The 27,583-nt window shown below is 42.2% G+C and overlaps 1 protein-coding gene across 10 annotated transcripts in view; it reads left to right on the forward strand.

Annotated features, from left to right (window-relative positions):
- Positions 1 to 27,583, forward strand: part of slc22a15 (solute carrier family 22 member 15) — a 90,599-nt gene that overhangs the window by 57,565 nt on the left and 5,451 nt on the right. For 3 of the 10 annotated variants that reach the window (XM_069900786.1, XM_069900790.1, XM_069900788.1), the window contains 2 exons: positions 9,452 to 9,524; positions 20,307 to 20,471. In XM_069900786.1, coding sequence (XP_069756887.1) covers positions 9,452 to 9,524; positions 20,307 to 20,471 — 238 coding nt within the window. Of the gene's footprint in view, positions 1 to 1,744; positions 1,771 to 2,869; positions 3,122 to 9,451; positions 9,525 to 12,446; positions 14,738 to 20,306; positions 20,472 to 27,583 lie in introns of those variants that run through there. The other 7 variants (XM_069900793.1, XM_069900792.1, XR_011345579.1 and 4 more) reach the window with 7 other exon arrangements.

The following is a 27,583-nucleotide window of genomic DNA, read 5'->3' on the forward strand; positions in this document are numbered from 1 at the left end:
GACTCACAGAGTAAATAAATTGTAGAAATTTCAGCACTTTTTATACATAGTTCCCCCATTTCAGGGCACCATAATGTTTGAAACATTTGGCTTCACAGGTATTTGTGATTATTCAGGTAGGTTTAATTGTTTCATTGGTGCAGGTAGAAGAGAGCTAGTCTTCCTTCTAAGCTTTTGATCACCTTTAGAGTCTGTACTTGCCATTTTTCAACATGAAGACCAGAGTTGCGCCAGTGAAATGTAAAAAAGCCATTATGAGGCTGAAAAACAAGAATAAAACAGTAAGAGGCATTTCCCAAATAGGATCACCAAAATCAACTGTTTGGAACATCATTGAGAAGAAATAGTGTACTGGTGAGCTCAGGGACTGGTAGGCCAAGGAAGATCTCCACTGCTGGGCCAAGGAAGATCTCCACTGCTGGGCCAAGGAAGATCTCCACTGCTGGGCCAAGGAAGATCTCCACTGCTGGGCCAAGGAAGATCTCCACTGCTGGGCCAAGGAAGATCTCCACTGCTGGGCCAAGGAAGATCTCCACTGCTGGGCCAAGGAAGATCTCCACTGCTGGGCCAAGGAAGATCTCCACTGCTGGGCCAAGGAAGATCTCCACTGCTGGGCCAAGGAAGATCTCCACTGCTGGGCCAAGGAAGATCTCCACTGCTGGGCCAAGGAAGATCTCCACTGCTGGGCCAAGGAAGATCTCCACTGCTGGGCCAAGGAAGATCTCCACTGCTGGGCCAAGGAAGATCTCCACTGCTGATGACAGAAGAATTCTCAATATATGAAGAAAAATTCCAAAGCGCCTGTCCGACAGATCAGAAATACTCTTCAGGAGGCAGGTATGGATGCATCAATGACTACTATCTGTACAAGTCTTCATGAACAGAAATGCACAGGCCACACTGGAAGCTGATAGCCACAGAAACAGGGTGGCCAGATTACAGTTTGCCAAGAAGTATTTAAAAGAGCCTACAGAATTCTGGAAAAAGGTCTTGTGGACAGATGAGACCATGATTAACCTGTATCAGTGTGATGGCAAAAGCAAAGTGGAGACATAAAGGAACTGCCCAAGATCCAAAGCATGCCAACTCATCTGTGAAACAGGGTGGCGGGGGTGTTATGGCCTGGGCATAATGACAGTAGCAAAATGAATTCTGAGCTGTAGAGAACATCTTGCTTGTTCAAATTCGAGCAAATCCCTAGAAACCCACTGGACAGCGCTTCAAACTAAAGCAAGACAATGATCCCAAGCATTCTGCTAAAGCAACAACGTTTTTCAAAGCTAAAACTGGAAAATTCTTGAATGACCAAGTCAGTCACCCGATCTAAATCCAATTGAGCATGCCTTCAATATGTTGAAGAGAAACCGTAAGGGGCCAACCCCAGAAACAAACAGGAGCTAAAGATGGCTACCTTAGAAGCCTGTTAGAGTACCACCAGAGAAGATACTCAGCATCTGGTATGTCTCTGAATCATTAGACTTCAAGCAGCCATTGCATGCAAGGGGTAAATATGACTAATATACATACCATTGCTATGTCCCAAACATTATGGTGCCCTGTAATAAGGGAACCATGTATTAAAAACTGCTTTAATTTCTACATGGTCAAATCAAAATGTATATAAATAATCATATAACCATATAACCATTTACGGTACGGAAACAGGCCATATTGGCCTTTTGAGTCCGCACTGGTTCACTGATTTTGTGCGCCCTCTAATGGTCTTGTTCTTCTTCTTAACCAGGGTCTCAATATCTCTTGAAAACAAAGGTACAATACACCTTCCGTACATCTTACCTGTAATTCAGATCCTTTATATAAAAAAATTTAGACAGAGTTTAATTAAACAGGCCTTGAATAAAATCTGGAATGTGCACTTTAATCACATGTGAATTGTTTGATTGCAAATTTAAAACTGTGGAACACAGGGGCAAATAAAGGAAAAAAAAGTGTTTTTGTCCCAAACATTATGGTGGGCATTATACATGGATATGGGTGAGAGGGCAGGAGAGAAAAACTGCTAAGGTGATAGGGGGAGGGGATAGGAAGCTGGAGGAAAGGATCAGAGGGATCGGGAAAGAGACAGGGGAGGGGCCTTAATGAAAACTAGAGAAGTCAGTGTTAATGCCTTCTGGTTGGAGAGTGCCTATACGAAATATTAGGTGTTGTTCCTCTAATTTGCAGGTGGCCTCAGTTTGGCAATGCATGAGGCCATGGACAGACATGTCAGGGGGTGTGGAAAGGAGATGGGGAATTTAAATGGATAGCCACTGGAGTTTCCCTTTATTGCATACAGAGCAAGGGTGCCCAACGAATTGATTGAATTATATCATTTTGTAGTGGGTTGTGTGCGAGCACAGCAAAAGGAACTGAGACAGCAGGTTCATTAAGTCCAACTGATTTACTTTGAAGTTCACACTGCAGCCTTTAAGGCCATTCTGAGCCCGCCCCTCACATACCAGAACTCACATCACGCTGACATTCTGCCATGGCTGCCCTGCTGACCACATGTGACAAGGGAGGCCGGTTCACCGCTGCAATTATGTGTGCCACCACACAATCCCCCCCCCCAGAACTGGCACTAGTAGTCTCACTGTGCGTCATGCGTGAGGTCTGCTGCTTCGGTTGCAGGACCGATACAAGGTCTGACAATTCCAAGTGTGCTGGTTTGAGGTGGTCCTGGGTGAAAATTTCCTCTCTGCCCCCAATTCTGTCATGAAAGTAGATGCATTTCTCTGGAGCACCATGTAGGGTCCCTGTAGGGACACCAGAGGGCTGGCCTGTACCTAAACCTGCGGGGCGAGTGGAGGGGTGTGTGGCAGTGTTGCGATGGTGGTGGTGGTGCGAGTGATCCCAATTTGTCTCTCAGTCTTTCCAGTACAATGGCAGTATCAGAGTCTTGGTCTGATGGTGAAAGTAGGAATTGGCCCAGGACTGCAAGGGATTCACTGTAGACCAACTCAGGCCAAGAGGAAAGCTCTGGCGCAAATGTCGGTGATGGCATCCTGGATGGGGACGATCTCCAGCCATCGGGTGAATTTGTCCACTATCATGAGAGGTACCATGACCCTTGGGAGACTGACTAAGGACCCACTATGTCGAGATGGATATGCTGGAACCTGTGAGTCGATGCGTCAAACTGTTGGAGGTGGGGTTTGGTGTGCCGCTGAAACTTCGTAGTCTAGCAGTGCATGCAGATTTTCGCTCATTTGCTAACTTGCTTCCACAACCCATGCCAGATGAACTGGGAGGATATAATTTGTACCGTTGTTCGAATGTAAGGATGGGAAAGGCCGTGTAGCATGTTGAAAACCATTCATCGCCATTGGGTGGGGACAAGTGGACAGGATTGACCAGCGGAGATGTCACAGAGTAAAGTCGCGCCATTGTTGTCTAGTGGGAGGTCTCAGAGCTGCAGACTCATGATTGCTGTCCTGAAACTGTGGGTCTTGGGATCGTCCTGTTGGGCTCGAGCCAGGTTGTGGTAGTTGATGCTTTGCGACAGGGCATGAACAGCCGACTTGGAGAGTCCATCGGCAACAACGTTCTCTTTCCCCGAGAGGTGGCAGATGGAGGTAGTGAATTCTGAGGGATAAGATAAGTGCCGTTGCTGGCAGGTGGACCATGGGTCAGAGGATTTGGAGAATGCTTATGGTCCATGTAGACCGTGAAGGGCCGCTCCTCCAAGAAGCAGCTCTCAGTTGAATGTGTGGTATTTCAGTTCAGGAGCTCGTAAGTAACGGCTGAAAAGGCAAGGGACCTCCAGGTGTTCGCCACAAACTGTTCTAGGACACCGCCCACCGCTATGTTGGATGCATCAACGGTGAGGGCTGTGGGCACGTCCATGCATGAGTGGACAGTCAACACTGTGGCAGTCAGTGCCTCATTGGTTTTCTGGAAAGCGGCCTGCGCCTTGTCAGTCCACTCGAGTTTGCTCTTGGAATTCGACATTAATGCGAAGAGTGGGCGCATAATTCTGGCAGCTGGTGGATGAACCTGTTGTAGAAATTCACCATGAAGTGGCACTGTTCTTGGTGATTCTGTGGCCCAAGAAATCAATTTCATCGAGGCCGAACTGGCACTTTGTCGGGTTGATGGTGAGGCCAAACTCAGCAAGTCGGTTGAAAAGCTGACTAAGGTGTGACATGTGCTCCTCAAGAGTCTCGCTCGCTAGCAGGATATCATCCAGGTAGATCAAGAGGAAAGGCAAGTCTCTGCCGACCATATCCATGAGACACTGGAAGGTCTGGGCTGCTTTTTTCAGGACGAGTGGCAAGCACAGAAACTCAAAAAGGGCAGAAGGGGTGATGATAGCGACCATTTGGACATCGTCCAGGTGAAGAGGGATCTGGTGGTATCCCCGGATCAGGTCAACTTTAGAGAAGAAGCAGGCACCATGGAGGTTTGCTGCAAAGTCTTGGATGTGGAGGATCAGGTATTGGTCTGGCATCGACACATCATTGAGGTGTCTGTAGTCTCTGCAGGGTCTCTAGCTGCCAAGTGGAGGGGAGAGGCTCATGGACTGTCGGACTAACGGAAGATATTGAGTTCTTCCATGCACTTAAACTCTTCCTTGGCGAGGCTGAGCTTGTCAGGGACCAGACATTGGGCTTGAGAATGCGCTGGCGGGCCTGTGGTCGCTATGTGGTGCTGTATACCATGATATGGCATGGCAATGGTGAACTGGGGGCGCAGGATGGAGGGATAGCTGGCAAGGAGACGGCTGTATTGGCAGTGCATTCTCCACAGAGGCAAGCTTAGCGGCTTGCTTGTTGGATGTGCCGAGGTGTACTGTTTGGAAGGTCTCTTAGTGGGACCAGTTGTTTACCCTGGAGGTCTACCAATAGACAGTATGTGCTTAGGAAATCCGTGCCTGGAAAAGGCTTGTCCACACATGCCAGTGTGAATGACCAATTGAAAGTGGTTTTGCCGAAACGTACAGTGATGCACTTCATGCTAAAAGTTTTAAATACAGTGTTGTTGGCTGCGCGCAGGGTGAAGCCATGAGGTCTTATGCATGTCTCAAGTGAAGAAGAGGGAATGATGCTTATCTCCGCACCCGTGTCCACAAGGAATCTGTGGCCTGAGATCCTGTCCCAGATGTGGAGTAGACTTTTCGGCTGGCCAGCCACTGTGGCCTCTAACGGCGGCTGGCCCTGTCGTTTCCCTGAAATAAGCATGGCTGGCTGCACCTGCACGCTCTTGTACTCCAGCGTTGATGGTAGAAGCACCATTTTGGGTCAGATTTTTCATTTCGTGAGTGGAGAGGTTCCTGCTCACGTGTTGGATTGGCCTTGGGCGTTGACTTGGTGGCAGTCTTATAACGCAGTTGATTGTGCTTTAGAGCAGTAAAGGACATCTTCCCATGTCGCGACCTTATGTGGGTCACTCAAATTTGCATCGGCCAGTAGTAGCTTAATGTCTTTGCGTATTTGCTCAAGGAATGCTGGCATCGTGTCTCCTAGACTATCCAAGTGAAGGAACCTGGCGGCCTTTTTGCTTCATAATAGCCCGTAAGTGCTAATGAGGTTCTTTACCTTCCTCTGATGGTGCCTGGATGAGGTCATGGACTCGATAAGCAGCTTCCTGGTCTAGCAAGCTGACGACGTGGAAGTATTTTGTCGAATCCGAGGTACTCTGTTTGATATAGAACTGGGCCTCCTTTTGGCCGAACCAAATGTGGGACCTGTTCGTCCAGAAAGTGGGCAGCTTTAATGCAAGTCCATTGTGCCAAGTCTTCAGAACACGGAGATTCGTCGGGGTCACCAGTGTAGTTGGTTGTGCACGAGCTCGTTTTGCACAACTCATTTACTTTGAAGTTTGCGCTGCAGCCTTTAAGGCTGATCGAAGCCTGCCCCTCATGTACTGGAACTCAAGTTACGTTGACGTAAGTGCGTACGTGTACTTCCGGTCTGTACCAGAAGAGAAGGAACTGCAACTCCATCTTTGCTCTGGCTGCCCCATTGACCACGCATGACATGCGGGGCCGGTTCACTGCTGCAGTAAAGTGTGTCGCCACAATGTAGTGATTACTGGTTTCTTATGGTTCCTTCACCTTAAGCTCCCCAATAAAATCTGGTTCATTGCACGGCACCATTTTCCCTGGTGTACTCGACCACAAGCTGCTCTAAAAATGCTATCTTGATGCCATCCCCGTGATTTCTCTCTTGTAATCCACCACCAGCCTGATTTTCCCAGCCTCCCTGCATATTGAAGAATCCTATAACCTCCATAACATTGTCTTTCTTACAGCCTTCGCTAACTCTTATTTTAATTTGCACCCAACATTCTGGCTGCTATTTGAAGGTCTGTACATCATTCCCATCGGGGACTTTTTTTACCTTTGTAGTTTCTTAAATCTACCTACAAGGATTCTTCAACCTCTGATCCTATGTCTCCTATTGCTAAAGATTTCCAATGTTTGCCAACAGAGCCACCCCACCCTATCTGTCCACCTGTCTTTTATATAGGATGCATATCCACAAATGTTTGGCTCCCAGTTATAATCCTCTTCAGCCACTATTCTTCTATACCCACTACATCATACCTGCCAATTTCTAACTGCGCTTTAAACTCATCTACTTTGCCCCATGCACTTCAATTTAAATACAAGAGACTACCCTCTCCTGGTTTCATTCTTCATTGTCCACCTTTTCCAGTGAATCATAATTTTTGTCTTATCCTTCTGCACTGCAGAATTACTACCGTTATATCTCATGGAACCATTGTTAGCACCCTCCTTTTTCCCATTTACACACTGTTTCTCATGGATATCATTCAAAACTAAATGTGAACTGAAGGCACCATCACTCCTCTCATTGCCTCTCCCTTCATTTTTCCTGATAACTGTCATGACCTGTTCATAAGGGGAAATTTCTTCCATGAAATATTAGGAAGATCAAAGCCATCATCTTTGAACCTTGTCACAAAATATTGCAGATGGAAGGCAATTAAATTCTTAAATGAGAGAATCTCTTTGATAATACGTCAACAGTATTATCAGCAACATTGATGACTATTGTGACCATATTTAATTGGGCCAGCCGCAGATTGCCAAGTTCAGGATGGTTGCTGCTTATCTTGCCACAAATAGCTCACTTTCTGATACACCAGAGTTATAAGTCAAAGTTAGGAATGTGCTAGGCTATTACTGATTAATCCCAAAGATCAGCTGGTTTATATAAAACCATAAGATTTAGCAGAAGTAGGCCATTTGACCCATTGAGTCCTCTCCACCATTCCATCATAGGTGATCCATTCTCTCACTCACTCCTACTCCCCTGTCTTCTCCCCGTAAACTTTAAGAGGCTGACTATTCAGATACATATCAACCTCTGCCTTTAAATACATCAACTTGGCCTCCACTGCCACCCATGCAGCAAATTCCAGAGGGTCAACACTCTGGCTAAAGAAATCCCTCTGCATCTCTGTTTTAAATGGACACCATTCAATCTTGAAGTTGTGCCCTCTTGTCTTCCCGTACCATGGAAAACAACTTTGCCACATCTGCTCTGTCTGTCTGTCCAGTCATTTGAATATTCATAATGCTTGTATTCTATTCTATTCTATTCTTCTGACCTCCAAGGAGCACAGACCAAGAGCTAGAAACCAAAAAGTTGATTTTTTTTTTCCCCACTCAGGTTGGCAGCTCGAACTTGTGGCAGAGGTTGGAACTTTGGCCCCAGCTGTTCACAGTCCATATTAGAAATTTGGCTGAGGTGACCAAATGTTACATGATGTAGGATAATTGTCAGTACAAAAGAGGGTATAAAGTGGGCTTCACGAGGATGTGAAAAATGGAGAAATACAAGTTAGTCTGCTTCAGTGCACATGAATCAAAGGTAGAGTATTTGTTAAATGGTGAGAATCATAGTCATTTTGCATGGAAAAGTCCCTTTGGCTCAACATCCATGCATGTTGGCCTGCAGAGTGCAGTTGGAATCTCTGTCAAAAAGAGGGTGGAACCGCCATAGCGAGAATGCAGCAAAGATTTGCTAATCTGGCTCTGCTAAAGCATTTGTTGTATGAGGGCCAGATTTAGTGTACAAAGACTATATTCTGTAGAGTTCAGAAGAGGAAGAGTTTAGAAGACCTCATTAAAACCTACAAAATCCTTAGTGATCCAAAGGATAGATGCAGGAAGTTGCCTCTCTAGACTGAAAAGGCTCGAATCTGGCGACTCTGTTTGAGAATAAGCATAGACCATTTGCAGCTAAGATGAGGAAGAATTTCTTCAAACAGAAGGTAGTGAACCTTTAAGATTCTATCCTCTGGAGGACTATGTTGGAACTTAATCCAATTATGTTAACAGAAATCAATACATTTCTAGATATCAAGGCAATCCAGGAAAATAATGGTAGTGCTGGAAAGTAGCAATGAGGTGGAAGATCATCCATGATATTGATCAACTGAGGAGTTGGATGGCTTAGTCCTACTTCTGTTTTTTCCTTATGCTAATATCCTTAAGTATATCATGTGCCTTTTGTGGGTGAAGGGGGAACTCTGAGGAGATGGACATTTTTATCCTGAAGTGATAGGGAGAGCTATTTATAATTTAACACTTGGAGATAAAGGGGTTTAACTGGCACATGGAAATTTGGGTCAAGAGGTCTTAAATATTTGTGTTTAACATGAATATGTGATCAGAATATTAACGAGATTGTGAAATCAGAAAAGTTGCCTTCAGGTATGTGTCGCGATTATAGAAAGTAGTTGTGTATGACTTGTTCAAACAAATCTGAACTAAAGTTGAGTTTTCTAGAGTTTATTAAGCATTGTTAACGTTATTATCAGTTGCTATACATTATTACAAGCCATTAAAATTTGTTAGATGTCCAATAAAAATTGTCGGATATTCTAATTCCTTAACATTCATAAAACAAAGGAAACTAAACTAACGTGTAATAAGACCTTGGCTCAAAGACATTGCGAGGAGACACCCAAAAGAACATGGTAAACAATCACTACTCACAGACTGCTTACAACTAGCAATTCATTTTAACCCTTACAATATGGGAGGACAGTGTACTCTGCCATATGATTAGCTACCTTTTAGATTACAGTACAAGTCCTAAAATCCGGACTGCTCAGGGATTGGGTCAGTCTGGATTCTCTGATTTTTCAGATTCTTCGGCTGTACTTTTAAAATTCAAATTTAAGGAGAATGAAGAAGAAATGAACAGATCAATTTTAATAGTTTATTGACAAAACATTTTGTCATATAAAATGCAAACTTCGTAAAATCAAATAAATATTTATTTGTTCATTTCTGCGACTTCTGTGCATTTGTGGTGCTTACACACACAAGCATACACACTAAATTTTAAAAATTTGAGGATTTCAGAGAAGTCTGGATCTCGGGTAATCCAGATTTCTGGCATCTGTATTTTTTAACTTTTACTGTACAATGTTTCAGCCTGCTCGAACTGATGCAGCATTTGTTTTGAATCAGGAATGCTGGACTGGGAATTTGTTCAATGTCGTGCAGGATCGGTGGCATTCTGGCTCCTTTTGTACCCTCATTGGTTAGTCTTAACATTATTTTATGAAAGTTACTTTTGGGAACTTGTACTTTGTTGTGAATAACTCGTTTCAGGTAAAATTAAGTCCTGCATCCAACCTGGGGCACCATACTTAATAGAAACAGTGTTGAATATGTGGAGAGTGTGTTGAAAATTATGGAGAGTTTGGATAATGAGGCAAATTTATTTTCATTAGCAAGAAATTCAATACGAGAAAGGAATGCAATTAATTGGCAAAAAATAACTTGGGGAATTGTTTTGCATACGCTTGCTATGATCTGGAATACAATGTTTTTTAAAAAATATTGTAGAGAATAGAGTAAAGGGGGGATTAATTCTTATCACTCTTTTAAAGAGGCAGGGTTGGTTAAAGGCATCCTTCTGCTGTAAGATTTTACGATGGTTAAATAAGCAAAGGATATCTTAAAAGTGGATTGTACTCATATTCTCCTCTGCCATCATGTGATTTCATATTTTTTGATTAATGTTATTCTAATTTATTTGCGATGTGTTAAAGCCAGGACAAGTTGCTTGTTTTACATTAAATGTTGCTGCAATTCCAAGAATCCCACAAGTAATTTGGAGAGCATGGTAAATTGCACCAGTCAACTCTGAGTACTGGTACTCCCCGACTTGCAACCTATGCGACTTACACTCATCCGCACATAATGATCAAAAAAATTTTAAAAATAAATAAAAAATATAAAATGTACATGGATTATGTTGTAGTTGACAAACTATAACAGGGATACAGGACATGTAAGAGCCAAAATGTGCGTACTTGCCTTGTTAGTCGGCGACCCCGGTCCGTAAGCTGGGCGCAGCCATCTCGATTCTTGTGCGCATGTGCGAGTGTTCGGTTGGTGCACGTGCAGTAGGTTTGCGTATTGGAGTTTGGTTGGCGCATGCATGATGGGTTCGCATTCTGGAGTTCAGTTGGCGCATGCGCAAGAGTTAAGAAAACAAATTCAATATTGTTAGGGTACTTAACTCTTGTGCATGCATCAACTGAACTCCAATATGCAAACCCAGAGTGTACACGCCAACTGAAGACTCATGCATGCACCCAAGAATCAAAATGGCTTCACCCAGCTTACGGACCCCAGAACGCCGACTAACAAGTTAAGCATGGACCAGAGTGTGGAAAGATTTGGCAAGGTTGATCGACAAATTCAGGAAGCTTTAAGTTATCATCAAATTTATGAGGAATAAAATATTTGATTAATAAGTTTGTTTTAAGACCTTGGTACTCCATGCACACAGGCAGAATTACAACTTGCGTCCATTTTGAGATATGACCATGCCTTCGGTCCCAATTATGGTTGTAAATTGGGGAGTTCCTGTACTTCATACACAACCAAATTCTTGCTTGCAGTTTTAATAAAAATATTTCAATCAATAACTTTTCATACTATTTAGATTGCCACCGATACAAATACTTTCTGAACAATCATTTCAAAATCATGTAAATCATAACAGAAAATCATACCTTGCATAAACAGCACAACCACAAGGCATTTGGACAGTGTCAGTGATTTATTGTTATTGTTTATCTTGTACTTGTATCTTCTTCTTGCTGTCTTCCTGTAATTCTATCACCATAACTCTTTAGACCCTTCTCTATTCATCCCTTTAATCCATTGTATTGTGAAAAGGAATTTCATATCCTCTCCACATACTGGTTAGGGCATCTTAGTTTGAATTCACTATTCAATTACTTGGCCTCTATATTAATTGCTTCTAGTAAAGCAGTGCACTTTAAGAAGTGAAATTCTGTTAGAACGTATAGAGTAAATGATAGGAACCTTAGGAAAAATGCAAGCCCATAGCTCACTGAAACTGGACATCCAGGTGAATAGAATAGTGAAGAACGCATTTGTCTTCATAGACCAAGGCATTGAGAATAAGAGTTGAGGTAATGCATATGTATACTTGTTTGTATGTGTGTTATGTCTGGTTGTGTGTCTGCACATTTTGCACCAAGGACCAGAGAACATTGTCTCGCCAGGTTGTACTTGTACAATCAAATGATAATAAACTTGACGACTCCATCTGTTCATCAGATTAGTAATGTGTACTTCTGGTATTGGTGCCACTCAACAGGAAGGATGTGGTAACAATGGAGAGTGTGCGGAAGAGATTCACATGGTTGTTGCCTGGAATGGAGGGGTATAGTCATAAGGACAGATTGGATAGATTAGGTTTATTCTGTTACAAGATCAAATCAGCAACCACAAAGAAGGCATATCATACAGGGGTAAAGATGAACAATTACTTTATTAACAAAAAAAATTCACCTTCAAACTTTAATTCAAAATCCCCACTGGTTACTATGCAAACTTGACTTGACTCCATCTGTTCATCAGATTGGTAATATGTACTTCTGGTATTGGTGCCACTCAACAGGAAGGATGTGGTAACAATGGAGAGTGTGCGGAAGAGATTCACATGGTTGTTGCCTGGAATGGAGGGATATAGTCATAAGGACAGATTGGATAGATTAGGTTTATTCTGTTACAAGATCAAACCAGCAGCCACAAAGAAGGCATATCATACAGGGGTAAAGATGAACAATTACTTTATTAACAAAAAATTCACCTTCAAACTTTAAGTCAAAATCCCCCCCCCCTTTTATAACAATGCCCACTGGTTACTATGCAAATTTCTATAACAATGTAAAACTAATAAATTCCCCAGCCTACATATAACATATGTAATTAAAATCTAAGTTATATTTCCAATCAGCCTACAGAAAAACTTAGACATAAAACAAACACAAAACACACAAGACTCACAAAACTTCGATCTCAACTGAAGCAAAGATCATAAACAAAATTCAGTTTGTTTGGTAAACTGAAGCCAAAAGATCTTTGAGAGAGAGAGAGAGAGAGCACAAAATTCAAAATGGTCTTGTGTTGCTTGCAGAGAGAAGAACCACTGGCCTGGTCCGGATCCTTCTGACTGCCTTCAGAATGTTCATCCTTATTGGAATCCCAACATTTTAAACTGCCCTCCAGACCATGACTCATTCTCTGGTCCTTCTTCCACTCCACAGAACCTCCCAGTGGTGGTTTATCGACCAAGTCCAGAAATTTTTAGACCATTTTCTGCACATGCTCAGTCCGTCTCCCACTTTCTCAGCAGTCCACCTTCACCTTGGCTGTCTAAGGCAAACTGTCACTTTTTAACAGAAAAGCCACACAACACATAGGCCAATACACAACACAGAACTCTGCAACAATTCTTATTTAGAGGATGGTGTTTTGAGGGTTGTGGATAGGCAAATAATCAGTGTCGTATTTCCAACATGGGGGTGTCAAGACCTATGGGGCACAGGTTTAAGGTGAGAGTTGAGAAATGTAAGCAAGATTTGAGGGGTACATTTTAGCACAAAAGGTGATAATTATTTGAAATAATCTACCAGAGAAGGTAGTGAAGGCAGATATTGCAATGTGTAAAAGATATTTGGACAGACTTAATGGCAGGAAATGGTGGTGCTGCCAGAGTTGCTGTAATGATGCCACTTGTGCAGACCCAAGAGAGTGCAGACCCAAGAGAATGAAGACACAGTACTGCTCCAAAGTGTTCAACATCCTGGTCCTAATGCCGACGGCTCCTTACATGCTTTAAATGACCTGTTAAAGGAGTTGATGGTGCTTTTTATTAAACCTCAGGTTGGTGTTTGTGTATGGCAGCATACCATGAGGGGTTGCAAACTCCAGCAGAGCAACTGACTGCTGCAGGGCACCTGAAACAGGGAGAAAGTCCCCTGTTGAAAAGGAGAGGCAAAGGAGATAACTTCACAGGATAGCGACCGCGGCAACGACGAACAAGTGGCTCAGCAGCTGAAGGATTCAGACTGGCTGCTGGAGTCTGGCTCATGGAAACCAGGTGTCGGAACTGGGATACAAGAGGGCAAGAAGGGCTCCCAAAGGGACCTCAGACCCTGAAGGATTCCTGATCATTTCATTTATGAGCCTAGATTGCCGATGGTGTGAACAGGAGCCTGTGTGGCTGCAGAGGCTGTAAGAACACTGGAAGTGTATCCATAGACACTCAGTGATTCTGAAGGGACTCCCTTTTACTTCTCTTTCTCCTATTGTTAGGGGTGCTGGGCAATGATCATGGTGACTCAGCTTTATAGCAGGCAATAGTTGAAGCATATCATGTATATTATATATTTAATGTATTATTCGTGAAAATAAAAAGAACCTTTGAACTTAGGTTAGAGAGACACGGTCCTGTTGCAGGCCATCAAGATGACCATAGTTAAGCATCACATTGGCAATGACAATCCACACTGAAAAGGCCTGGCCTGTTTTGTTATGATTTATAGTTCAAATTTTGTCCTTCCCCACAGTGAAATGCTCTGTCAAATCTTTCTGCATCTTTATAAACCTCTTATGTTACTTCTTAGTTTTCTATTTTCAGGGCCAATGAGACTCATCCAGTTTGTTCATTCCCCAGAAGTATAACCTTACATTTTTGTGCCTTCTTTAGAAATCTTTTTATTATATAGTGAATGAGTGTGTTATACTAAAAAGTCAACTTTTTACTGTAACCTCCACATTTCAGATCTGACCCTTTGGAAATTAATCCTGGTGTTTTGTTTGCATTTACTCAGTGCCATTACTTAGAGTGATTTGTGTTTTGTACTCAAATTCCGAGTTGCTCTTTTCCAATTTGATTGGACAACTACAATTACCTCTCAGTAAATTAAGTTGAAATCCATTTGTCTATTGCATGCTCATTCTTCCTGTGTATTCGTTTTGGTTTTTTTTTGTTCGTGTGTTTTTAATATCGACATCTCCATTTCAGTTCAGTCATAGCAACAAATGAAGAACTTCACTTAGTAGCTACCATTCCATTCTTCAGCAAGTCTTTCCCCCAATCACATCTTAATGACATTAAAACTTCAAAAGGCAAATTTAAAGTATTAAAATAAATTCCAGACATGCAAGTTGGTAAGTTAATTAGCCTCTTTACCCCTAGTGCAGGAGAATTGGGTGGAATTTATGGATGTATGAAATGAGTGGGGGAGTAGAATGCCCTGAGAGTTGAGAGAGACTCGATAGGCCAAGTGGCCTCCTTATACATCATAAGAAAATATGAGAAAGAATGATCAACAGTGGTCCCAACACTGATGTGAGACTCCACTTCCCAAATTTTGCTAGCTGAATCTTTCTTTGGCTTGGCTTCGCGGACGAAGATTTATGGAGGGGGTAAAAAGTCCACGTCAGCTGCAGGCTCGTTTGTGGCTGACAAGTCCGATGCGGGACAGGCAGACACGATTGCAGCGGTTGCAGGGGAAAATTGGTTGGTTGGGGTTGGGTTTTGGGTTTTTCCTCCTTTGCCTTTTGTCAGTGAGGTAGGCTCTGCGGTCTTCTTCAAAGGAGGTTGCTGCCCGCCAAACTGTGAGGCGCCAAGATGCACGGTTTGAGGCGATATCAGCCCACTGGCGGTGGTCAATGTGGCAGGCACCAAGAGATTTCTTTAGGCAGTCCTTGTACCTTTTCTTTGGTGCACCTCTGTCACGGTGGCCAGTGGAGAGCTCGCCATATAACACGATCTTGGGAAGGCGATGGTCCTCCATTCTGGAGACGTGACCCATCCAGCGCAGCTGGATCTTCAGCAGCATGGACTCGATGCTGTCGACCTCTGCCATCTCGAGTACTTCGACGTTAGGGATGTAAGCGCTCCAATGGATGTTGAGGATGGAGCGGAGACAACGCTGGTGGAAGCGTTCTAGGAGCCGTAGGTGGTGCCGGTAGAGGACCCATGATTCGGAGCCGAACAGGAGTGTGGGTATGACAACGGCTCTGTATACGCTTATCTTTGTGAGGTTTTTCAGTTGGTTGTTTTTCCAGACTCTTTTGTGTAGTCTTCCAAAGGCGCTATTTGCCTTGGCGAGTCTGTTGTCTATCTCGTTGTCGATCCTTGCATCTGATGAAATGGTGCAGCCGAGATAGGTAAACTGGTTGACCCTTTTGAGTTTTGTGTGCCCGATGGAGATCTGGGGGGGCTGGTATTCATGGTGGGGAGCTGGCTGATGGAGGACTTCAGTTTTCTTCAGGCTGACTTCCAGGCCAAACATTTTGGCAGTTTCCGCAAAGCAGGACGTCAAGCGCTGAAGAGCTGGCTCTGAATGGGCAACTAAAGCGGCATCGTCTGCAAAGAGTAGTTCACGGACAAGTTTCTCTTGTGTCTTGGTGTGAGCTTGCAGGCGCCTCAGATTGAAGAGACTGCCATCCGTGCGGTACCGGATGTAAACAGCCCCCTACAGCCGACAAGGTTGTCATCCTGGGCGACTTCAACGCTCGTGTCGGCAAAGACTCAGAAACCTGGCCAGGAATCCTGGGCAAGCATGGCGTCGGCAAGTGCAACGACAATGGGCGCCTCCTGTTGGAGCTCTGCGCAGAACAGCGGCTTGTCATTACAAACACCCTTTTTCAGCAGAGGGACAGCCTTAAGACCACCTGGATGCATCCCCGATCCAAACACTGGCACCTCCTGGACTACATCCTGGTGCGAGAAAGTGACAAACGAGATGTGCTCCACACCAGGGTCATGCCTAGCGCGAAATGCCACACTGACCACCGGCTGGTTCGCTGCAAGCTCAACCTTCACTTCAAACCAAAGCCCAGGAACAATAAAGCCCCCAGAAAGAGGTTCAATGTTGGAAACCTGCAGTCAGACGAAGCGAGAGGAAACTTCCAGGCAAACCTCAAAGCAAAGCTCGACGATGCAACCCGCCTCACGGACCCGTCCCCTGAAACCCTCTGGGATCAGTTGAAGACTACCATACTGCAATCCACTGAAGAGGTACTGGGCTTCTCCTCCAGGAAAAACAAGGACTGGTTTGACGAAAACAGCCAGGAAATCCAGGAGCTGCTGGCAAAGAAGCGAGCAGCCCACCAGGCTCACCTTACAAAGCTGTCCTGTCCAGAGAAGAAACAAGCCTTCCGTCGCGCATGCAGCTAGCTGAATAGCCACACTTTATCTCTACCGTCTCCCTTCTTTGCTTTGCCCCAAATGCATTTATGCTTACTTCATTTCTTAGTTTATTATGCGTAGCACAATGGCGTGAAGCAAGGCTGTGTTCTCGCACCAACCCTCTTTTCAATCTTCTTCAGCATGATGCTGAACCAAGCCATGAAAGACCTCAACAATGAAGACGCTGTTTACATCCGGTACCGCACGGATGGCAGTCTCTTCAATCTGAGGCGCCTGCAAGCTCACACCAAGACACAAGAGAAACTTGTCCGTGAACTACTCTTTGCAGACGATGCCGCTTTAGTTGCCCATTCAGAGCCAGCTCTTCAGTGCTTGACGTCCTGTTTTGCGGAAACTGCCAAAATGTTTGGCCTGGAAGTCAGCCTGAAGAAAACGGAGGTCCTCTATCAGCCAGCTCCCCACCTTGACTACCGGCCCCCCCACATCTCCATCAGGCACACAAAACTCAAAACGGTCAACCAGTTTACCTATCTCGGCTGCACCATTTCATCAGATGCAAGGATCGACAACGAGATAGACAACAGACTCGCCAAGGCAAATAGCGCCTTTGGAAGACTACACAAAAGAGTCTGGAAAAACAACCAACTGAAAAACCTCACAAAGATAAGCGTATACAGAGCCGTTGTCATACCCACACTCCTGTTCGGCTCCGAATCATGGGTCCTCTACCGGCATCACCTACGGCTCCTAGAACACTTCCACCAGCATTGTCTCCGCTCCATCCTCAACATTCATTGGAGCGCCTTCATCCCTAACATCGAAGTTCTCGAGATGGCAGAGGCCGACAGCATCGAGTCCACGCTGCTGAAGATCCAGCTGCGCTGGGTGGGTCACGTCTCCAGAATGGAGGACCATCGCCTTCCCAAGATCGTGTTATATGGCAAGCTCGCCACTGGCCACCGTGACTGAGGTGCACCAAAGAAGAGGTACAAGGACTGCCAAAAGAAATCTCTTGGTGCCTGCCACATTGACCACCGCCAGTGGGCTGATATCGCCTCAAACCGTACATCTTGGCGCCTCACAGTTTGGCGGGCAGCAACCTCCTTTGAAGAAGACCGCAGAGGCCACCTCACTGACAAAAGACAAAGGAGGAAAAACCCAACACCCAACCCCAACCAACCAATTTTCCCATGCAACCGCTGCAACCGTGTCTGCCTGTCCCGCATCGGACTTGTCGGCCACAAACGAGCCTGCAGCTGACGTGGACATTTACCCCCTCCATAAATCTTCGTCCGCGAAGCCAAGCCAAAGATATTTCACTGTAATACTCATTTCTACTTTGACATTTTTGGTTTCTGCATGTTCTCTTTTAACGGCAGATCCATTTTCTTTCCTACCACTGATGCTGAAGTGATTGGCTTGAAACACCCTGGGCATCTTCCATCTGTCTTCTAACATATTGGTGTCATGTTTTAGGACTACATCATTTCTCAACAAATGATAGAAATATGTCATTTTTTCCCTTGCAGTTGCAGTCCATCTAGATGAGAGGATTTATACTGTTTAGATTTAATTGGTTCGTATTTCTTCTCCAGATTTTAAATGTAGCTACATCATTCTTCATCTAACCTTTCAATATCATGTCCATCTGTTCTGTTCTGTGAGTAAATACTGAAGCAAGAAACTCATTTATTATTTTTCCCATTTAGCTGTCTGTGATTCTATTTCCCTCCCAACTTTCTATTTGGCTCAATTTGCCTTCCCAATTGTTATTTGGATCTTTTTGGTTTATTTTCAGTCATATTTTCTTTTATCATCCATAGATTCATTGCATTCAGTCCCTCAAAATAATCTATTCTCCAATCTGTTACCAAAATCTTCATAAATGCTCATGTCATTCTCAAGAAATAGCTCAGGATACTTTACGATGCAGGCACTATTGCCAAAATGTTCTTCCTGGTTCTTTTAATTGCTTCAGTACATTTTCCATCACTAGTTTCAGTAAAAGTGCTCTCTTAATGTATCTTACGTTTTGTTCTACTTCCCTTATTAACAACTCTAGTTTCTTTTTTTGTTGTTATGAGTCCAGAGGATCCCAAAACCCAGCAGCAATAGATATGCACCACGACAAAGGGTGACTTAAACAAAAGTTGCTTTTAATTATCTTTGAACATGAAAATAGAATCAAACTTTAACTTATCTATATTGACTCACTTAACCTACTTAACCCCCTTCTAATTCTAAGCACATGTGTGTGTAATATGTGTGTAAGTTCAGCAAAGTTCTTTGGTTCTGTTAGGTCTGCTTTGTTCATGAATGAGTGAGTCAAACACCAGACTGAGTCGAAATCAAGGTTCTTTGTTCTTTATTACCGGATTGTAACACTTGCAACTAACAGTGTTAGTTGGAGAAGGCGCATTCTGCCGTATTATCAGCAAGTGGTGTTTTTTTTTATACCTCAGGATACGTACTTAGTAAATTATCATACCATGACATTGTCCAATGAATAAGCTGTTGCTACCCTTCTCTGTTAGTCTGCTGCACATCATTCTTGTTAGTGCCAAGCTTATCTTGAGTGTACAAGGTCACATCTGCATTCTGTTACTCCTTAGTACTGGGTGACTCCTTCTCCGGTCCCATCTCATGATGTTTTTACCTTACAGTTCACAGTCCAATCTCACTGGTTGCAGGCAATTCTTGTACTGTGCACAGAAGTTAGCATTAATAAAGTTCACCAGGCTTTGGTGCTTAAAAGATAGATGATTTCCACTCAGAAGGCTTCTTGTTGGTTTTCAGAGAGTTTTTCTTGTTTCAGGTCACCACAGAGTTCCTTTCTGTTTCTCCTATTCCAAGGGAAAAACTGGACAACCAGTTCTCTCCTTTGACCAGGCCAAAGCTTGTCAGCTTGTCCCCCTGGAACCAATGTCTGTGTTTCTCTCTCTCTCTCTCTCTCTCTCTCTCTCTCTCTCTCTCTCTCTCTCTCTCTCTCTCTCTCTCCCTCCACTCCCTCCTCTCTGAGAGCAGAGCCTGTTTTTTTTCCTGTTCTCTACCTGCAAAAATCACGTGACCTTCCAGACAGCAAGTTCTGTTTTCCAGACAAAGCTGCTATTGCCTGTTGTTACATTTTTTGCCTTTTGCCAATAACAGTCCATCATAAGACTGAGCCCTCTTGCAAAAGCTCCTGCAAAAATTCTGTATTTTAAAGTGTTTGTGTGTGACCTGCTCCAACAAACCTTTCCCATTTTATCTCCCAAATACTTCTATATGCTCTGTCACATTGTTTTTATTGAATACATTAAATACTGCAATCTCTGATCCCAGTCAGTTTTATTTCACAGGATTAGCTCAGCACTTGTTCTGAGTAACAGTTAATGTCTCTCGTTCCCTTGCTTTTAAATCCTCTGATCTTAATTGAGTTTTTATCATACAGGCAAATTAATATTGTTCTGTCTTCTCAGGCTTAATTTACATTGAAAGATTTTTGATGTAATAATTCATTGTATCTTTATAACTCTTCCACATTTGAGGAATGTCACTTTAAAAGCAATATTGTCAGAATTATTTTCTATTTAAACCTGGAACCAAGCAATTTGGGAAACAGTATTACAGCATCTGTGATCTTGAGTGTTATATTAATTACATTTGGCTTAATAACATCTTAACGGGAGCTCAGTGTTAGTTTTTTATTTGTTAATCCTCTTGCGAGTCGCCTTGGGATATTTGTGCTGTACTCAAGTGCCTATACAATATAAACTGAAGTTGTTGCTACATCTGTCTTCCCTAATACAATGTGCTCAATTGTAAACTGAGCTGAGTTTTCTTAATTTGCAGAAATCTTTGAATCCATCTATGCCATTTATTGTCTTTGGGATTGCTGGAATGTCAGGAGGATTTCTAGGACTCCTTCTACCAGAAACCTTAAATAAGCAAATTGCAGAGTCCATAGAAGATCTTCACTCTCCAGACTACCGTAGGCTTGAAGACAGAAGGAAAAAAGCAAGTTCAAATTTTGATTGTTTCTATTTCTGTCAATATAAGGTATAGATCTACCTTCTGAATCTAATCTGTAATTTCCTTTCAGACCAGAGAGATAAAGTGTCCTCTCTATTGTTTTCTCAAAATCATTCAAATCAGCAGGAAAACCCAATTTTAATTTTAAGTGGCAGTTACATTCATGCAAATTAATTTTCTGTAGCCTCCTGTGCATTTACAAAACTGTATGCTGGAAAGTGACCCTGTGCACAAAGCAGGAGCCCTGCTCTAGATCAAATGAATCACTATGGTGAATTCCCTTTAATTGCACCAAGTTAGTTTGGGCTTTTAGCTGCATGGACACTATATCGTTCTTTTAAACATGAGGAAATTAAGAAATATGAGCGGTATTAGATCATATGTTCCTTTGTGCCAGCCAAGCCATTAAATAAGAGCATGACTGATTCTCCACCTTGTCTACTTTCCGGTCCAGTTCCTGTATCCCTATCAGTCTCAGCTTCAAATATATTTAATAGGTAAGAATTCTGAACGCAAATTTCTTTTCAGTGATGAAGAGTCTGTCCCATATTGTGAATTTGCAGCTTTAGTTTTAGACTCCCCAGCCAGAGGAAACAGCAGTGTCCCTATCCTGTCAATTCCTCATGTAATGAATTCTTCAATGAGGTTGTCTAAACCTCAACAGCGTAGATCCATCCTTCTCAGTATTTACTTGTACAAAATTCCAATCATATCTGGAATCAATATAAATAACGTAAACTACTTTAGCTCTAAGCTAATGTACATTTCCAGGTACATGAAGATCAGAATGGTATATGGCACTCCAGGTATACTCTGCTCAAATCCTCATACAATTGCTTCAATATTGCTCTACCTCTGTACTTTAATGCCTTTGCATTAACTGACTTCCTAATCTTTCGACCTGCTGTTAATTTTCTCTCTCTTGTGTAAACAGAGATTGATCTATGTACCTAAGATGACTAGTTTCTCACCATTTTTGTTTCAGTTTCCCTGCCACACAGAATTATTTTGTATTTGTGTACATTTTCCCCCTTTGCAGACATACCACACCATTCTCAGAAGTCACTTTCTGACCTAGCTTGTTTCTTGTGTAAACAGATATACATTACACTGGTTCCTTCTATCGAAGTCATTAATAAATATTGTAAACATCTGAGGCCCAGAATTTCACTATTTGTAAATAAGCTGACAAAAGCAAAGTTTATTCTTGTTCCATTTTCAGCCAATTAACCATTACTGACTGAACTTGTTCAAGTTTGTTATTGCCTGATTCGTCATATTCAACTCGATGAAACAGCATCTCTCCAGATCATGGGGCACACACAAAACACAATGCATAGTACATAAAGATCACAGCAATAATAAAAAAATACAGATGGGATGATTTTCACAGTAATCAGTTGGTTCGAAATGTGTGCATTTCAATGCAAAGAGTATTAGGAATAAAGGAGATGAACTTGGAGCATGATCAGTATGTGGAATTACAATATTGTGGCCGGTCCAGAGACTTGGCTGATACAAGGACAGGATTGGCCGATGCAGGTACCAGGTTTAGATATTTTAAAAAGGTTAGGATGGGAGGTAAAAGTATGGGGGAGAATAGCATTACTGGTCAGTGATAGTATTGCGGCTACAGAAAGGGAGAACGGTGTAGAGGGAGTATCTACTGAGTCAGAACTAAGAAGGCAACAATTGGGAAGGGAAAATTGGGAGTAGACTATAGGCCCCCAATTAGCCCACGGGACACTGAGGAACAGATAAGTAGAAAGATTTTAGTATGATGCAGAAATAAACAGGTTGTTGTTATGGGAGACTTCAACTTCCTTATTGCAAGAAGGATAAATGAAGCAGAATTTGTCAGGTGTATCCAAGAAGGATTCCTGACACAGTATGTGGACTAGCTGATGAGAGGAGAGGCCATTTGGGATCTGGTACTGGGTAATGAACCTGGTCTGGTGACAAACCTCTCAGTGGGGTACCATTTCAGTGGTAGTGCCCACAACTCCCTGAGCTTTAGCATAACTAAAGACAAGGATAAAAGCAAATAAAATGGGAAAATGTTTAATTGGATAAGGAATAATTGTGATGGGATGAGGCAGGAAGTATGGAGAATAAATTCTCAGGAAAAAGAACGGAAGTAAATTGGAGGATGTTTAGGGACCACTGCCATAGGCTTATCCATCTGAGTCAGGGAAAAGATGGTTGACAAAACTGGTGAAGCAGTTAGTTAAGAGGAAGAAGGAAACATAAATTAAAGTTAGAAAGCAGGAAACAGGAAGGGATCATGAGAATTATGTGGTATCCAGGAACTTAAGAAAGGACTTAGGACAGCTAGAAGGGGACATGAAAAGACTTTGAGAACATAAGAAATAGGAGGAGGAGTCAGCCATCTGACCCGTCGAGCCTGCTCCACCAGTCAATAAGATCATGGCTGATCATTAACTCAACTCCACCTTTTTCTCCATTTCCCTTAGTTCCTTTTTTTATGTAAAAATCTATCGAACTGAACCTTAAATAAATTTAATGAAGTGGCCTCAGCTGCTTCCCTGGGTAGACTTAAATCTACTCCCCTGAATCTTGAGGCTGTATCCACTGGTTCTGGTCTCACCTTCCAGTGAAAACAATTTTCCTGCCTCTCTCTTATCTCTCCCTTTCATAATTTTATATGTTTCTATAAGATCTCTCATTCTTCTGAATTCAAGTGAGTATAATCCCAGGCGATTTAGTTTCTCCTCGTAGGTCACCCCTCTCAACTCCGGGATCAACCTGGTGAACCTCCTCTGGACTGCCTCCAAGGCCAGTCTATCCTTCTTCAAGTATGGAGACCAGAACTGCACACAGTACCCCAGGTGTGGCCTCACCAGTACCTTATACAGTTGCAACATGACCTCCCTGCTCTTGAAATCAATTCCTCTAGTGATGAAGGCCAACATTTGCTTTCTTAATAACCTGTTAGATCTGCGACCCAACTTTTTGCAATTCATGCACAAGCACTCCCAAGTCCTTCTGCACTACAGTATGCTGGAATGTTTCACCATTTAAATAATAATATGCTCTTCTATTTTTCCTACCAAAGTGGATGACCTTGCATTTACTAACATTGTACTCCATCTGCCTGACCTTTGCCCACTCACCTAACTTAACTATATCTTTCTGCAGCCTCTCCAAATCCTCTGTACAATTTACTTTTCTACTCAATTTGGTATCTGCAAACTTGGCTATTATTACATGAAAATAAAAGGGACCTTTTCCCTCTTCCAAATCACCAATGTAAACGGTGAACAGCTACAGGCCCAACACCGACCCCTGTGGCCCCCCACTTACCGCTGTCTGCCAATCAGAAAATCACCCATTTATCCCGACTCTGCTTTCTGTCAGTTAACCAATCCTCAATCCATGCCGATATACTTCCCCCGACTCCATTGATCTGTAACTTATGGATAAGTATCTTGAGTAGTACCAAATCAAATACCTTCTGGAAATCCAAATATATAACATCAACCTGTTTCCCTCTCTCTACTGCACCCATTATATCTTCAAAGAACTCCAGCAAGTTTGCCAAACAAGTCATGGCCTTTCTGAATCCATGCTGCATCTGCCTGTTCTAAATGTCTCACTATTTTATCCTTAATGACAGCTTCAAGCATTTTCCTGACTACAGACATTAAGCTAATTGGCTGATAGTTACCCATCTTCTGCCTACATCCCTTTTTAAAAAGTGGTGTGACATTTGCTGTCTTCTATCTGCCAGGACCTGTCCAGAATCCAGAGAATGTAGGTAAATGACTACCAACGCATTAACTATAACTCCCGCCATTTCCCTCATTAGCCTGGGATGCATCCCATCAGGACCAGGGGATTTGTCTGTTTTCAGTCCCATTATTTTGCTCATCACTATATCTTTTGTGACAATTATTTTATTGAGGCCCTCATCTACATTCGCATCCCTATCACCACTCTTTGGCATGCTGGCCGTGCCTTCCACCATGAAGACTGACACAAAATATTTGTTCAATGTCTCGGCCATTTCCTCATTACTCAATATCAATTACGATTAAGGAAAACCCTAAGGCATTCCATGCTTATGTGAAGAACAGAGGATGACTAGAGATTCCTGGGTATTATAGACCAATGAGTCCAACATCAGTGGTGAGCAAACTATTGGAGAGGATTCTTAAAAGATTTGCGAGTATTTAGAGAAGTACAATCTTCTCACGGATAGTCAGCATGGGTTTGTGAGGGGAAGGACGTGTCACACGATCCTAATTGAGTTTTTTGAGGAGGTGACGAAAGAAATTGAGGGTAGGGTGGTAGATGTGATTTAAACGAATTTTAGGAAGGCATTCGACCCCTGCTTTTGTAAATAAATGACCTGGATGAAGAAGAAGAGTGATGGATCAGTAAGTTTGCAGATGATATGAAGGTTGGAGGTGTTGTTGACAGCATTAAAGCGGCATCGTCTGCAAAGAGTAGTTCACGGACAAGTTGCTCTTGTGTCTTGGTGTGAGCTTGCAGGCGCCTCAGATTGAAGAGACTGCCATCCGTGCGGTACCGGATGTAAACACTGTCTTCATTGTTGAGGTCTTTATTGGCTTGTTTCAGCATCATGCTGAAGAAGATAGTAAAGAGGGTCATTTTCTCCCCTTTTTCTCCCCTCCTTTCCCTCCCTCCCTCTCCCCCCCCTTCCCATTTATTCAAAGTTCAATCTATAAGATAAATTAAACCCGTTAAACAATGTCGTCACTTAATAAAAATAAACAATCAATTTTTGTCTTTTACTTTTACATACTGGGTCAGTTCATTTCGTTGTCTTCTCCTTCTGTCATTTTAGGTGGTGGAGGTCCATGGTAGGATTTCTCTATTGTATTTCATGTATGGTTCCCATATTTGTTCGAATATTGTGATGTTATTTCTTAAATTATATGTTATTTTTTCAAATGGAATACATTTATTTATTTCTATGTACCATTGTTGTATTCTCAAGTTGTCTTCTAATTTCCAGGTTGACATAATACATTTTTTGCTACAGCTGGGGCTATCATAATAAATCTTTTTTGTGCTCCATCCAAATCGAGTCCAAATTCTTTATTTCTTGTATTACTTAGAAGGAAGATCTCTGGGTTTTTTGGTATGTTGCTTTTTGTGATTTTATTTCATATCTGGTTTAGATTTTCCCAAAATTTTTTCACTTTCTCACATGTCCAAATTGCATGTATTGTTGTTCCCATTTCCTTTTTACAGCGAAAACATCTATCTGATACTGTTGGGTCCCATTTATTTAACTTATAGCCTGTGTAACCAATTATATTGTATCATGCGTAACCTCGTGTTTATTGTATTTCTCATAGTTCCGGAGCATAGCTTTTCCCATGTTTCATTCTTTATCTTTATGTTTAGATCTTGTTCCCATTTTTGTTTAGGTTTACAGTTTGTTTCCTCGTTCTCCTTTTCTTGCAGTTTGATGTACATGTTTGTTATAAATCTTTTAATTATCATTGTGTCTGTAATCACATATTCAAAATTTCTTCCTTCTGGTAACCTCAGACTGTTTCCCAATTTGTCCTTCAAGTAGGTTTTCAGTTGGTGGTATGCAAACCTTGTATCGTGAGTTGTATTATATTTGTCTTTCATTTGTTCAAAAGATAATAATTTATTTCCCAAAAAACAATTTTCTATTCTTTTGATCCCTTTTCTCTCCCATTCTCTGAAGGAAAGATTATCTATTGTGAAAGGGATTAGTTGATTTTGTGTCAATATTAATTTTGGTAGTTGATAATTTATTTTATTCCTTTCTACGTGAATCTTCTTCCAAATGTTGAGCAGATGGTGCAATACTGGTGAATTCCTACGTTGCACCAATTTTTCATCCCACTTATATAGTATATGTTCAGGTATCTTCTCCCCTATTTTATCTAGCTCTAATCTGGTCCAATCTGGTTTTTCCCTTGTTTGATAAAAATCTGATAGGTATCTTAATTGTGCTGCTCTATAATAATTCTTAAAGTTTGTTAGTTGTAAGCCTCCTCGTTTGTACCATTCTGTTAATTTATCTAGTGCTATCCTCGGTTTCCCCCCTTTCCATAAGAATTTCCTTATTATTTTCTTTAGCTCCTTGAAGAATTTCTCTGTTAGGTGAATTGGTAATGATTGAAATAGGTATTGTATCCTTGGGAAGATGTTAATTTTAATACAGTTTATTCTTCCTATCAGTGTTAGTGGTAAGTCTTTCCAGTGCTCTAAGTCGTCTTGTAATTTTTTCATTAATGGCTGATAATTTAGTTTATATAGATGGCCGAGATTATTATCTAGTTGTATACCTAGGTATCGAATTGCTTGTGTTTGCCATCTAAATGGTGATTCTTTCTTAAACTTTGTGAAATCCGCATTATTAATTGGCATTGCTTCACTTTTATTTGTGTTGATCTTGTATCCCGATACTTCTCCATATTCCTTCAATTTCTTAAGTAATTCTTTTATTGATATTTCTGGTTCTGTTAAGTTTATTATAACGTCATCTGCAAATAGATTGATTTTATATTCCTTCTCTTTTATTTTATCCCTCGTATTTTGTTTTCTGTTCTTATCAGTTCTGCTAGTGGTTCTATAGCTAATGCGAACAGTGAGGGAGATAGTGGACATCCCTGCCTTGTTGATCTGCTTAATTTAAATTGTTGGATGGTCAAACTTGAAGGCAAACTTAAAAGTGTGATAGAAAAGGACTCTTGGGGTCCAAATCCATAGATCTTTCAAGTTGCACATGTTGGTAGGATAGTTAAGGCTGCCTATAGCATGCTAGGCTTTGTTTGTCAGGTGACTGAGTTCAGGAGTTGTCAGGTAATGTTGCATCTCTAAATCTCTGGTGAAACAACTCTTGGAATATTGTGTTCATTCTGGTCAACTCATTGCAGGAAAAATGTGGAATTTATGGAGAGGGTGCAGAGGAGATTTACCAGTATGCTGCCTGGATTGGAAAAAATGTCTGAGACAAATTAGCAGAGCTAGGGTTTTTTCTCTTTGGGCCAAAGATGAAATGTGACTTTTTTTAAGATTATGAGAGGCATTGATAAGGTAGGCAGTCAGTACCTTTTTCCCCAATG

The sequence above is a fragment of the Narcine bancroftii genome, chromosome 10, assembly GCF_036971445.1.
Source record: "Narcine bancroftii isolate sNarBan1 chromosome 10, sNarBan1.hap1, whole genome shotgun sequence".
NCBI lineage: Eukaryota > Metazoa > Chordata > Chondrichthyes > Torpediniformes > Narcinidae > Narcine > Narcine bancroftii.